This window comes from Ornithodoros turicata, chromosome 2 (genome assembly GCF_037126465.1).
Source record: "Ornithodoros turicata isolate Travis chromosome 2, ASM3712646v1, whole genome shotgun sequence".
NCBI lineage: Eukaryota > Metazoa > Arthropoda > Arachnida > Ixodida > Argasidae > Ornithodoros > Ornithodoros turicata.
The window spans coordinates 65392816-65406808 of record NC_088202.1 but is presented as its reverse complement, the minus strand read 5'-3'; the positions used below and the strand labels follow the sequence as shown (position 1 = coordinate 65406808).

The 13993-nt window shown below is 46.4% G+C and overlaps 2 protein-coding genes across 2 annotated transcripts in view; one reads left to right on the top strand and one right to left on the bottom strand.

The window, feature by feature from the left end:
• The window catches only part of LOC135383645 (sodium-dependent nutrient amino acid transporter 1-like), a 34108-nt gene extending 30041 nt beyond the window's left edge, over positions 1-4067 (bottom strand). The window contains exons 1-2 of the mRNA XM_064613026.1: positions 3983-4067; positions 3855-3926 (exon numbers count right to left, since the gene is read on the bottom strand). Of these exons, the coding sequence (XP_064469096.1) occupies positions 3855-3926 (72 nt within the window). The 5' untranslated portion in view covers positions 3983-4067. The remainder of the gene's footprint in view (positions 1-3854; positions 3927-3982) is intronic.
• Positions 4068-8801: 4734 nt separating this feature from the next.
• The window catches only part of LOC135383644 (uncharacterized), a 28894-nt gene continuing 23702 nt past the window's right edge, over positions 8802-13993 (top strand). The window contains exons 1-2 of the mRNA XM_064613025.1: positions 8802-8954; positions 9805-11260. Of these exons, the coding sequence (XP_064469095.1) occupies positions 9927-11260 (1334 nt within the window). The 5' untranslated portion in view covers positions 8802-8954; positions 9805-9926. The remainder of the gene's footprint in view (positions 8955-9804; positions 11261-13993) is intronic.

Genomic DNA, 13993 nt, shown 5'->3' with positions numbered 1-13993 from the left:
TCAAAAGCGATAACCCTGTCGTTCGCGACAATGATTGGCGCACTATGTGCTATGCGGTGAAGTTCTGTTTTTAGAGTGTGAATGGCGGTTGACCATGAGCGTGCTACCCCGGTGAAATTGTCTTAGGAGCGAGCGAGGTTATGTGTCAAAATGGGCGACCATCGCCATCGCTGTAAAACAGCACTTCGCTGCGTAACTCGCTCTTTTGGAACGGTTTCTGACAACTCACGACACCTCCCGCTCTCTTGAAGTCAGGTGATAACGGTATCACCGTGAGCGTGTCATGTAGTGCAGTTCTGTTTTTACAGTGAAGTCGCTGATGTTCCGTTGAAACCCGTACACTCTTGGTACAGATGGTGGTGATGATGGGACTGCTTGCCATAGTGAGAACTTTACCACATAATACGTTCCACGCCAGCCATCATCCCGAATGCCATCGTCCTCTCCCTCGATTTGTTGAAAACGGGAAGCGTACGCCTTTTTGTGACACTTGCGCAGTTATGTTAACTGTCGCAAAAAGGCGTACACCCCAAGCTTTCCAAAAATCGGGAGTGATAAAGGCATGGTTCTGTGCAATGGTTGGTGCAGGGCCTGTTATGTGGTGAAGTTCCGTTTTTAAGAGGGTATAATAGGTGATTTAGTCGCTGGTTGCGACAGTGAACATCTTTGTAGCATCGGGTCCAGCGAAGTTCTGTGATCCTTGGATGTTCAACGAACTTCGATCAATTTTTCGCTCATAGTTGTTCAAATATGACATCGCTCTGTCTTTTGGACTTGCTGAGGGAAAGCGACGTAAGCTGTTTTTGTAACTCTTTCAGCGTATGTGATGTGCGCTAGAAAAGGGCGCACGCCTCCCGTTTTCAACAATTAGAAGACAGAACAATAGCGTTGTACTGGTTGGTCATGAAGACTGTCTGTTCTATGCGGTGCACTCTTAAAAATAAACAAACTTCACCGCATAGCACGCTCCTAGACAACCATCATGTCGAATGATATAGTCATCCGCCCTGATTTGTTGAAAACGAGAGGTGTACGCCTTTTTTGTGACACTTATGCTGTTCATAATTGTCACTAAATGGCGTACGCCTCCCGCTTTCAACAAATCAGGGCAGATAACGATATCATTCGAGATGTTTGGCTAGGAGCGTGCTATGCGGTGAAGTTCATTTCTAAGAGTGTGCCTGTGTGGTCGGGGCGGTCCACGATGTAAGATACGTGTGTTCAGTGCACTCTTAAAAATGAGGGGGGGGGGGGGGGGGGTCGAGGTAGCTTGCCGTTGTTGGCCGCACTCAAGTGGGCATCGTCACGACTATAGCCAAAAAAAAAAAATGAACTTCACCGATCAGCTCGCTCCTAGCCAACCATCATCCCGAATGACAACGTTCTCGCCCCTGATTTGTTGAAAACGAGAGGCGGAGCCTATTCTGTGCCGTGCATAATGACACAAAATAGGCTCCGCCTCCCGTTTTCAACAAGTCAGGGGCGAGAACGTTGTCATTCGGGATTACGGTTGGTTAGGACCGTGCTATGTGGTGAAGTTCATTTTTAAGAGTGTGCCTCTGTGAGAATGCATGACAAGCTGTATATAAAGACAACTCTACCAACTAACACGCTTCTTGCAAACCATCATTCCGAATGATATTCTCATCTCTCCTGATTTGTTGAAATCAGGAGGAGGTCCCTATCTTGGACACGGATAAGGTGTCCAAGGTATAGGCGCCTTCTCCAGTTTTCAACAAATCAGGTGGCTGAGTGATATGGTTCGGATTGGCGCTTGGCTACGACCGTGTTATGTGGTGAAGTTCTGAATTGTGTACACTCCAGAAACAGAACTTCACCGCATAGCACGCTGTGCGCCAATCATTGCCACGACTGATTTGGCTGTCGGTTCTGATTCGAAAAGAAAAGGGGGCGTACGCCTTTTCGTGGCAATTTGATATATGAACATTGTCACGAAAAGGCGTACGTCCCCCTCTCTTTCAATGACAAGCGATAACTCTCATTCGTGGCAACGGTTGGCGCACAGCGTGCTATGCGCTGAAGTTCTGTTTTTAGAGTGTACGGTTTTTGAGTTGTCACGTTTCACGGTTTCAGCACCGCGAATTCATGGTCCATGACATGCACTGTTATGGCGAATTCGTGTGGTCACTTCCTTGCAATTCTCTTCGCCAGAGTCTGAGCAATCCGCATTTCAGAAACAGCTGTCGCCACCGCGCGGCTAACTGGCGAACTAAAACGGTTGTCAATCATGGCGTGAACTAAAACCAAGTGCGAGCTGTCTCCGTTGCTCATAGATGGTTAATTGGACATAACCTAAAGTTCGTGGAGCACCCGGGATGCAACATCGTACCTCGTGGGTACTCGTCTGTCATCACAGGCTAGAACAAGATTATTATCGGTGCTGTTCTGTGTCCGAGCAGTGAGCAAATACAGGACTGCTACTTCTGGTGTACGTGGGTTCAGTCATTTCCACGGAAACCGAAAAAGCCAAACTTCTCCCCCTTGCTGTACTTTGCTTTGCCCCTGCTGAACGAACATGCTTCTACCATCGTTATCAAAAAGTCTTCCGCTCCATATATAGGTTCACGAAATGTTCTCTCACCGCAAAGATGTGCAACACGACACCATGTGGATATGTAATGGCAGACGACGAATAACAACCAAATTGTTTCGATAGGATATGCCACCGTCTTGCGCATGCTCCATTAACATTTTATGAAACGGCGGATTGCGTTCTCCTGGTTAAAACGTGGCAGCCGCGCGTATTGTCGTGGCGATTTCTTAGCACGAGGAACTGCCGGCTAACAATTTTTTCGTCGGGCCTCGTTACAGCCGGGCAGCAGATTCCCGAGCTATATCCCGTGCCGTCACATCCGCATCTGGAGGGCCCGGACGTCGAAGTTAACATGGGATTGCAGACGACGAAACCGGAACACGAGCGACTGCGATGCTACTAGTGTGATCCAAGCAACTAAAACTGCTAGCTTCTCGGCACCCATGTTCGGGTGGCAACCGTCACGTGACCGGGCGCTGGCTCTAGGCTAGCAATTTCCGAATGCTAGACCGTGTTGCCACATTTTGACCACGCCAATTCGCCATGAATGCATGGAAATGGGTGTGCAGTGTGAGCAGATTTAAACGCGCAAACATGGTGAAGATACTTGTTTGTCATTGCTAACAAATACTTTGCCAAGGAAAACAGGTCACAACTCCCAACCCATGGGTTCCTAGCAGACGCTACATGATGTCTAATTTGCCTTTATAAATTCGTTTCAGGAATGAACCAGGGTTGCGGAGTTGCCACACCGGAGTTGGAATGATTCCGGAATCATTCCAGATTTAGCAGAGCCAGGAATGGAATTGGAATGGAATGGACTGGGTGCCCTGGTGGCAGTTTTGGTTTCAGCGTGCTGGTTTCTGCCCTCGCACCTTTTGCACCGCACCTGCACACGGTCAAGAATGAAATAACCTTGTCTTTGTGCTTTTTCCGTGCTTGGTAATGTCAATCTCCTCTAGCACTGCTGGACTTGCCAGTATCGGTCCTTTTCTTTTATCGAGGTAATTAACGCAATGGAATTGGGTTGCCAAGCCATTCCACGAGTGGGAACTGACCATACCTTTTCATTCCGAGGAATTCAAAGGAATGGAATTATCGCAAATCTCCATTCCTCGGAATGTAATTGGAACGGAATGGGTGACCCCATTCCGCAACCCTGGAATGAACACAGCAGTACAGTCAACGGGACAAGGAATCGCGGCACTGAGAAAATAATGAAAATAGGAAACCATACTACGTCGACATGGTATACGATTAACGGTTCCAGGCGGTTTTATGAATACGAAACAAAACAAACCTCGCTGGCTTTCTTCGACGATGCAGCAGTGCTGAAATCAGATGTTGACGAACCCTGAAGCCGCAGCGACATCTGCAGAGATAAAACGTATCATACGTGGCGTCAACGTAACACAAATATGTAATTACCTGCGATTCAGTTCAGGAAGATGTGACACACCACAAAGAGCGGACAGTCAGACAGCGAAGTGTAAACGTTCTTCAGCTTCGTCTTCTTCGCAGCTACTGGTCATTCTAAAACATCTCGCACACGTGCACCCACTTCCTTTCGCATCGACGATGAATGTTGTGGCATAGCCAACAACGACAGAATGTTATAGACGTGTGGGGACTTCCATGGGCTTTTGTGGACGGCAGCACTTTTAATGTCTCTAAATCAGCGGGACTCTCGCCCTCTCACTATGTCAAAATTGGTGGTGGTGGTGGTGAAAGGGCTTCCCGTTGTCGGCCTCACAGAGGTGGGCAATGTCACGACTTACGCCCTGGGGGAATGTGCGTCCTGGAGCGACCTCTAAGGGAAAATTGCTTGGTCCATTGCCAAATCCAGTCCACCAATGCCGTGCCCGAAAAGCACCTCTTGAAGTGTTTGGACACCGTAGGGCTTCGGTCCAGCGGTTTACCCAGAATTTCGTCCTTAGGGCAGTGATGGCCAGTAGTTAACTACATGTAGTTAAACTACTCGTTAAACTACCTGATTGTAGTTAAAAAGTAGTTATCAACTACTTGCAGAAATGCAGTGTGCAACTACTAGTTAAACTACTATTTCGAGTAGTTAACTACAGTAGTTAGATTACTGCAGGCGCCAACTACTTTCGATTTTGCCGCAAGCTTTACGGCACGATTGTGCTTCCGACTTTTACCTTGAGCTACTTGTTTGATGAGAACGGAGGTGCAGAGCAATTGTGACGTGCATGTGTACTACATCTTCACTTTTATCACTGCTTGTGATTCATATTTAGGTGCCCAAGAGCACTATAGAAGGGGAATGGTGTTGATGGACAACGTTAAGTAGTTAGAGATGTAGTTAAAATACATTGCAGTAGTTAAAGAAGTAGTTTTAACTACCTCCCCTAAACAGTAGTTGAACTACTAGTTAAACTACTTCATCGCGAAGTAGTTAGTAGCTATAGTTAAACTACTGTAGAAGTAGTTAGTGACCATCACTGCCTTAGGGAGTGTTGGGCTCCGCAAGGGGGTGTCTTTATATGCTTTTTACGAAATATTGCGCAATCTCAAAAAATTTTAATTAGGGTTCTCCTGCAGATCTGTGGGGGGGGGGGGCTTAGGGGGTAGGGGGTCTGGATAAATCACTGCTTCGGTCCTCACTGTGAAGCCACTCATTATTCCGTTTCACCACATACCACCAGCAATGGGGTAGAATATCGCCCCTGGCGGTGAAACCCCTCTCATTATCATTCAAATAAAGTTATTATGGACGACAGCGATAAAGTGGAGGCCCTGGAACACATTTTTATTGGGCATCAGGACGCTCGAGGTCGAAAATTTTTACGCAGGATATTTGGTCACTTGCGGACACATTTCACGAGAAGTTTTAGTGAAACACACAGAGTGGGTTTCACGAGAACTGCAGAGTGGTTTAGTGGCTACCCACAGAGTCTATAAGCTATTTGAAAATACATGTCCAGGCAGGTGATGGCGTTACGTTATGGACAGTTTGCCAACCGGTATGCTGCTGGGTGGAATCGGATGGCATATTTCATAGTGAACTGTCAGGTTACATTTTGGGTTCGGGTTTAATGCACTCTAAGAAAAAAGGGTGTGAAAAGTTGGTAACTTCTACAGTTACCACCTAGGACAACATAGCGTCTGATAAAGAGTGTAAAGGGGTGGTAAAAGCAATTATCAGATATCCAAATTGCTACAAAAAGGCGTCCGCCTCCCCCCCCCCCCCCCCCCCCGGTCAGAAGCGGTAACCCTATCATTCCTGGCAGAGAGTGAGGTAGCAGGGAGAACTTTGCAACCATTTAGGCACAACATATGCGACAACTATTACATCATACAAGGTGTAGCAGCTCCACCCTTTTTACTAAGAGTATGGAGCCGGTAGGGTGGGTGATACTTTCACGAATAAAAGCATTATTGCTTCAAAATTAGTTAGAATTAGTCCAGCAGTAATGCTAACGCTGGTGCACTTACTTTCATTGAAAATAATGCAGTACGAGCAACGATACCACCGGTGGAGAAATCGAGAAACATGGTAAAAGGTTTGTGGTGCCATGTTTATTTTATGACTTTTTGAAGCTGTTCCAGTACATAGTAGTCCCACGGATAAAAGCTGTTTTACGTCGCTTGTGCATGTACAGAGTGATATTGCAAGGTAAGCCCATGGAACATCGGCACCAGCAGCATCAGCTGTTCGAGTGAGAAGTGAGAAGACATCGTGGCAGTTGTTCTTTTTTAGTATTGTTCAGTATTTAGTTACAACTCGTCCTGCAAGAAAACAAACTGTCGGCTCATGTCGTCATTTATGGCACATCCAACAAGCTTTGAGAACTGAACTGGGATGAGACGTCTAGTAGGTACACACTTAAAAATGAACTAGCACGCTCCTAGCCAACAATCATCTCGAATGATATCGTTATCTGCCCTGATTTGTAGAAAACGAGAGGTGTGCGCCTTTTTTGTGACAATTATGAACAGCATAAGTGTCACAAAGTGTGCTTCCCGTTTTCAACAAATCAGGGCAGATAACAATATTGTTCGAGATTGTGGTTGGCTAGGAGCATGCTATGTGGTGAAGTTCGTTTCACCATCACAACCACCACCACCATCGTTTCTAAGAGTGTATCTCAACTGTGCTGTGTCATCGCGACACCGAAGCCTCTGAGGGGCCACCATTGTTGATCTATACGTATTCTCGAAATATATCTCCAACGCCGTTCACATCACCAAGCCGATACGCACGAACAAGAAGTAAAAAGCATCTTACCGTAACATCTTCTTGGTCGTCCCCTTCCGTTCGGAAGGCAATCCCCTCACGCTTCCTGCCATCCTCTCGTTTGGTCGTCCTTCTGGGCGCTGCTAATCTCACACCATCTTTTTCTCAATCGTCTCCTACATAAAATCTACTCAGCGTTTAGTGTGCTAATCTCGTGATTAAATCGGTGTTTAAATCAGTGAGCTACGCGCCACTTTTGACGAAGAAGAAGATAGAGCAGCAAGTGCATCGAAATTCCTCAGCTATGTAACCGCGAAAAGAAACCCTGGACCTGGCAACGTTCGGATGTCTGAGCGTCGAAAAACCGAAGGTTTCGTTTCCGCGTCTCCTTCACCTGGCAGAAGCAAGAGGTCTATGCGTATTGTAAGGTCCGAGGACTCTCCAGCACATCTAGTTCGTTCATCACCCGTGTTAAGGAAACAGGCGCACACAAATTCGATACGAGACATCCACCGGGCGGCAGAGCGACTGCAGGAAGACGGTGGTGTCGTCATGGATGTGCAACGCTCCAAGTCAGTATCGCAAGGCCCGCGTTCCAGGAGGCTCTACGTACCACAAGTGTCCAGTGAGACCATTGATCGGGCCATTCCATTTTTTGCTTTGTCCATGTCACTGGGTGCATTTATAGCGGCTACTATGTTACTCTGCTCGCAGGGAAACATAGACCCTCTCGCGAGGTTTAAATAAAGATGGACACAAGGATTTTGACAACGATGATATGGCGTTTCTGTACCATGTTACGGTGTGCAATGTCATTAGAGAGTTGTAGTGAGCCGACAACGTGGACGTCGATGTGCCGTACCTACCGCATCCGATCGAAGAATAAGATTTTGAATCACACAGGCAGCGTTTCGTTACAGCGGTGTACTAGCACATCTATCGCCAGGTGGGCTATCCAAACATACACCAGAGGACGTTGAGGAGCCGTATATATAGCTGTGGGCTTTCTAGTCGAATTGTATGTTGGTACTTCAGTATGTCCAAACCTACGCCATGAATTCGACTGAGTTTTCTGGAAATTGAGAGTCAACGCCTGCCGATTGGTTCCGTTCCTTTTCATTGAGGCTTCCTTGTCCAGTGTTTAGGTACCGTGCTGGAAAAAGTTTCGGAAACTGGATGGTAGACGGCGACCTCGGATACTGAAGACACTGGTGTAAGTACTCCCCGAAGTGACTAAGAGGATCCTAGGATCGCGCGACGCCGTTGAAACGCCAGGAGTTTTCAACCACGTTAATCAAGTTTAATACGTCGAAAAATAAATACTTTCCGTATTATAATACCATATTCGGTATACTTTTTGTGCCGCTGTTAACTTAACAACCGCCGTAGAGAGAAAGGAAGTCCGACGATTGCGTAAAGAAATGCTTGAATCGTAGGAAATATATTTTTCTTAAAAAAAATTGATATTTATCTTGGCAATAAATACCTCGCGCTTTCACCTTGCAATCGTGGCGCGGATTGGTATAGGTATTTCAAAGATTGCTCTGAAAGAGACTTTCATTCACGTTAAAACATGAAACACGTTGTTTAGAATTCCCGCGCGATAATCTTGTAACATGAGAAAGGCCTGAACCTACTTTCACAATCGTGGGCTACCATAAACAAGAAAAATGTCCTCGTAGACACCTGCAAGCTATGGCAAAGCTGGTAGTCTATCACTAAGCACATAATGGCGTTTCTGAACGCGCGTTACTAACTTTTAGAACCACACGGCAAAGAAAAAGACAACGGGAATGCTAACCGTCTCTATACTTGAATGCAACAATCATACTCTGCCAAAAACTTTCAACTTTTTAAAAAAGGATCGAGGACGAAAGTTAATGACAACTTGCAATGGCAACTAAATTTTCGAAAAATTACGTCAAGAGCGGGGTGAGATATCGTCTTCTATTCACGACGGACTCACTTCGCTCGGAAGTTTTCATGAGAGATGTACTTATTCTCGTATACTGGCAGAGATGAAAAGAAGCCGCTCCCTTGCAGGAGGAGGAGGAGGGACCTCCCACCGATGGTAGGGGCAAGTTTTTTCCACTATGTTCACTGCACGCGGAGCGTCGCAGCTGTTGAGGTGTGCTTCGCGAGCAATTCTGCAGTCGACGTGCTCATGGTGCCCACTTTCCGTAGACTGACCCATACCTTCTGGTGAGTACCTAGTGCTGCGTTCCCCCGCTCATAGCTTATATTTCTCTTGGTGACGTCGTAGTAGATGTCGCTCTGCTAATTTTGATTGTCACGTAGCTCAGCCTAACGGGGCCCATGGGCACTTCCATATGACCCGTGCGGTGTCATGTGAATCGCACATAGGAACTTGCCGTCATGACGGCAAGTTCCTTGCACTTGCATGTACACTTGCTGGTGCTTATTTTTCGCTCGCCATAAATCAGTATTTATTTCTGCGTTTGAGCACAACTTAGGCAATATAAACAAACTACCGAGGCAAACGCAACTCGAAAGCACGTATAGTAGTACTACTTTCCGTACTTCACACAGTCACTACCCAAACCTCAACATGGCGAGTGCTCCTTGAGCCGAATTTAGCATTCCAGCATGCAAAATTTGCACGATCAAGTCGTGCCATCAAAATCTCATTGCGAAAATTAATTTTCTTAATGACGACGTAAAACTTTCCAAATAAAAGCTTCTTTTTTTCTACTTGAATGAGCAAGCGCTGCACTGTGCGCGGCGCGGCCTTGCCCCTGCACTGTGTGGCATGCCTTGGCTTCTCCACTTCTGCTTCCTTCGGGCTTGTGGTTCATCCAGTAAAGCTCAGTAAATCTTCTGGACCTTTTTAAGACAGCTTCGAAAACTTCGAAGATTTCGAGGCTATGAATAAATACAGAAAGACACCCCTCCGTTTTCCGCTCCAATGAATATTGTAAAATACATCAGCCGTAATCATGATATGCGAATCCGCGTAATAGTATAACGATGATGCTAGCACATTAGTGCATAAATGAAATGAGTGTACATTAGTGTCACGTTTCTGTCGCAGGTGACATTCAGGACTCAAGAATGCACCGTGAGCTTTTGTATTTAAACGGGACAGGACCCTGACTACGTTCGGCTTCTGACGCGAAGTCTTGCTAAACAATATCATGGTCACCTCTGGACGAAATGCCCCAAAGTCGGAGAACCTCGTCAATAATTTGCTCCAGAACTTTAATAATGAGCTTCTACCTTCTGCTGGGATTGCGTTCTTCAGGTGCCAGCTCCAGATCAAAAAGGAACTTCTTCCACACCTACAAACCGCTAGAGCACCGAGTTGAAGGTAGATCGACCTCTGAAGGGCTGGACATTATTATTCCCACAAATGGTGTTAGCCCTTACAGAAGAAGTCAGTCATCTGGCGTCGTCCCTTTGACTGGGTTTAATGGTACTGTTCGGTACATAACGCTATCTAAGGAACAGGATCAGCGAACCTCCAGTGAGAGCTTACCAAGAGCTCAAAGCCCTTCGTACGCACACGGCTTGAGACAGCGCCACGACAAATTACAGTGGCTATCTCTTGGCAATATCGGACAAGTAGGTGTCCTCCAACCAAAAGTATACCGTGGTGATTTGTCATTATCTTCCCACCAGTGGAGGAACTATTTAGCTGATACAGAGCGCAGAAGACAGGTGAGAGTCGACGAATTATTTCAAACTCACGAAGAACACGATATCTCTGTTACATATTCTAAACACATCACGCAGAACACCTCATCATACGGAAACGAAAATTTGGATGATAAGTCTGCCTTCTGGCGTCGTTCTGTTCAGTTTCCAGATGAATCAGTTTCTCTCACTCAGAACCCTGGAAAACACGAAGACATCGCTTACAGAGATGCGACGTGGAACCATGTTGGTCATGGCACAGATATACTTTACAGTGTTTGCAAACATCGGAAGAGAAGGCAACGACCACGAAGGGATTCAGCAGGAGGAGAGCATAAAGCTAGAAGAGGTGCAGCTACACTTGTTCAGATGAAATTTAAAAGCTCGGGCCATGCAGTCGAGGAGCAATTGAAGTTTGATGTATTGGCTTCCCGTAAGGCGAGGCTGTCACAGTCCTACGCTTCAAGGACTCCAAGACGTCAGAAAGATGGCTTATGTGACGGAGAACAACGCTGCGTTGATGGCATGAACCCTGACAAAAACAACGTTTTCCGTGCCACCACAGGAAGACTACTGGACATAGCCTTGCCCAGAGTTACAAAAACATTGCCTTCAGATAGTACGCGCAAAAAAGACGATGTATCGGCAATATCACGGCTGTGTGTAACAGAAACTACAGTGCCATATGGTTCGGAGTTGAAACGTCGTTTGCCAGGAGCTATCATAATTGGTGCGAAAAAAGCTGGAACTCGAGCACTCTTGGAGTACCTGCGGCTTCACCCTGATGTCCGTGCAGCTGGACCAGAACCCCATTTCTTTGACAAGAACCATTACCGAGGTCACGAGTGGTATCGGTAAGTTATTCGTCTTTTGCTTTATCTGGCGTTGGCATAGCGTGTTCTTGTACAGACCTGCAATTCAACAAGGAGACAGTTCACTTATCCAGATCAGCGACACATGCAAGTTGTATTTCTGATCCTACCCATGTCGGTCGTATAAACATGGCACTCCATGATCGGCACAACTTGCAGTCACAAGAAAAGCTTGTAAAGCAAAATGCGCCGTTACCGGTTGCCTTCTTCACTATATAGTTTGGATTCGCACGCTTTGCTCTGTAGCTTTCCCCTCAGATTTCTGTTTCGTTAGCAGTGAACAGAAGTTGTGGTCATCAACATGTGGTTGTGTGTCATCAACACTCGCGTTTGTTCAAAGTGGTTTGCTACATTTTCGGCATGCGGTGGGTCATAGAGGGACTTTTGTAGACTGGTACTCAGTGCTGCGTCCAAAGCCCTTTGTTGCGTTCGTGTTCGTTCGACAGATGATCGGGATGTGACACAGAATATAGGATGTAACTACAACGGAGTGTGGGAGGGTACGAAATGAAATGTCGGAGATGTACTGCAGAAGGTATTCACCTTCTACACTCTTAAAAAAAGGGTGTACTTCAACTCCTTTTCCCTGCCATAGAGATCACTTAACTCCCTACTGGAGAGCATTACTCTGGAGAGTATTACTCTCCAGTAGGGAGAGTAATACTCTCCCAAGTGCAAAATAATTTAGGGACTCTCAAAAAGGAGTCTCCTCACTCCCTACTGGAGAGTATTACTCTCCAGTAGGGAGTGAGGAGACTCCTTTTTGAGAGTTGCTGTACCCTCCAAAAGGGAATGATATATGTGGCAAGGAAAAGGAGTTAAAGGACACCCTTTTTTTAAGAGTGTTACACAGAGGCGGATCCAGGATTTTTCTGAGGGCATGGGAGGGTTATGCCTTGGACAGCATGCTATCACACCACCAAGGTGAATTGACATTTTATGTAACGACTGAAATTGAGGGGGGTCAAGACATCCGGACCCCCCCCCCCCTCTTCCTAAATCCGTCCTCGTCTATACAGAACAGCCAGAAACGGGAAATGGGACGGACAGTCATATTAGTAGCAAGTTTTAGTGAGTCGGTTTTCTTCACACGGTTCGCGAACGGTTTCGCGGATGACCAATGAAATGGATAATCACTCAGAACGTAATTATCTGATTGGGTCGTGGCAAAACCGCTCGCGAACCGTTTGAGTGATAACGGTTCACTAAAACTAGCGCCCTAGTCTCCATATATGTGCACCATACAAATCGTACAGCTTAAAGTTTATTACCGTGCAGATGTGAACTACGACTTCCACTGGAGGGACACCTTCTTTCTACCTCACGTTACGGTGTTACCGGATTACTGTGCATTGCAGTCCGCCGGGGAAAACGCGTGCACCCATGGTACTACGTGATATTATGATACTCATTTAGGACATTATTTTCGAGAGTGTGCGATTGTTCTTTTTCTATTAGTATGATTATCTTTTCTATAATTATTTCGGGCACCCTAAAACGACGCTAACAGGACATGCATGGAAAGTAGATACGCTGTACATGCATGCTACACAACTTTCATTGGCGTTCTTCGAGGAATACCAACTGCTATCACCTTCCCAAATATTCACTCGAATTTTTCCCCGGTTTGGGGTTTTCGACTTGTCCTATACATTGCATACAGAAGTTCAATTATTTGTGATGCAAGATGCCACGGACCAACTCCACCCTCCCGTTTAGAAGTCTCAAGTGATAGCTTCTATTGAACTGAACGAGCTACATATACTATAGTGCATGCGGATCTGAGGTTAGCGAGAGAGCGCGAAGCCCGTTCTATCTTTGTTCACACAGCAGCCTGATGGGAGGCTTGTTTTACCTGCTTTCACCTCATACCTTCTTGGGGAGGCACCGCAAAAATGTTCAACGGTCTCATCCTGTCCATGGTGCGTGCACGTTGGGGAAGCCCAAATTCCTACTCGGTGAAGATTAAAGTTGAGTGTAGAGGTATGATACCGGAGGTGAGTGATCTGTCGAAAATCACAGCAATCAGACTGCCGGAAAAAAGAAAAGATGCTCGTAACCAGGACGAGGAGCAGATGACAAGAAATCGCCAAGAAACGCCCGTATATCTTCGTCGAACGACCTCTATTAGCAGCAGGACATCACCTACCTGGCCAGACAAAGACATCCTTGCCAGGCTGTCAGCTGTTTCAATGAGTGCAAGCCCACTGTGGCCGTCTACTCCCGCGATAATAACCCCGGATCGGGTGCAAGGGATAGAGGGTATGTATTGAGGTGCGTGAGTTGGCCAAAGTCAACAGCACTGATTAGGAATTAGACAGTAAGAGTCATTCCCAAAACTACCAGGGATTTTCTAAAAAGCCAGCATGATAGCCAGAAATTCACTTTCATAAGTTGGCAATGTAATCTGGAAGGCGTACAGGAAAATGATAGTCCAGATGTGGAATGAAAAGATCGACGCCAGCCCGTCCTTCTGAGTCAGACGCCTTTGCAGCGACTACTGCGGGTGATCGGGAAAACGATGGAAATATCCTGTCAACATCGCTTGGAGAGTGCCCAACGCGGCGTATTTAACATTGGGACGCAAAATATGAGTGACCTGCACCGTGGTTGACGTAGCTGGAAACGCGATAGGGAGAAGTCCGTTATAGCGACAACTTCAGAGACGTGAACAATTGTTAACGAAACCAAATGTGGTAGGCCTATATCCAGTTT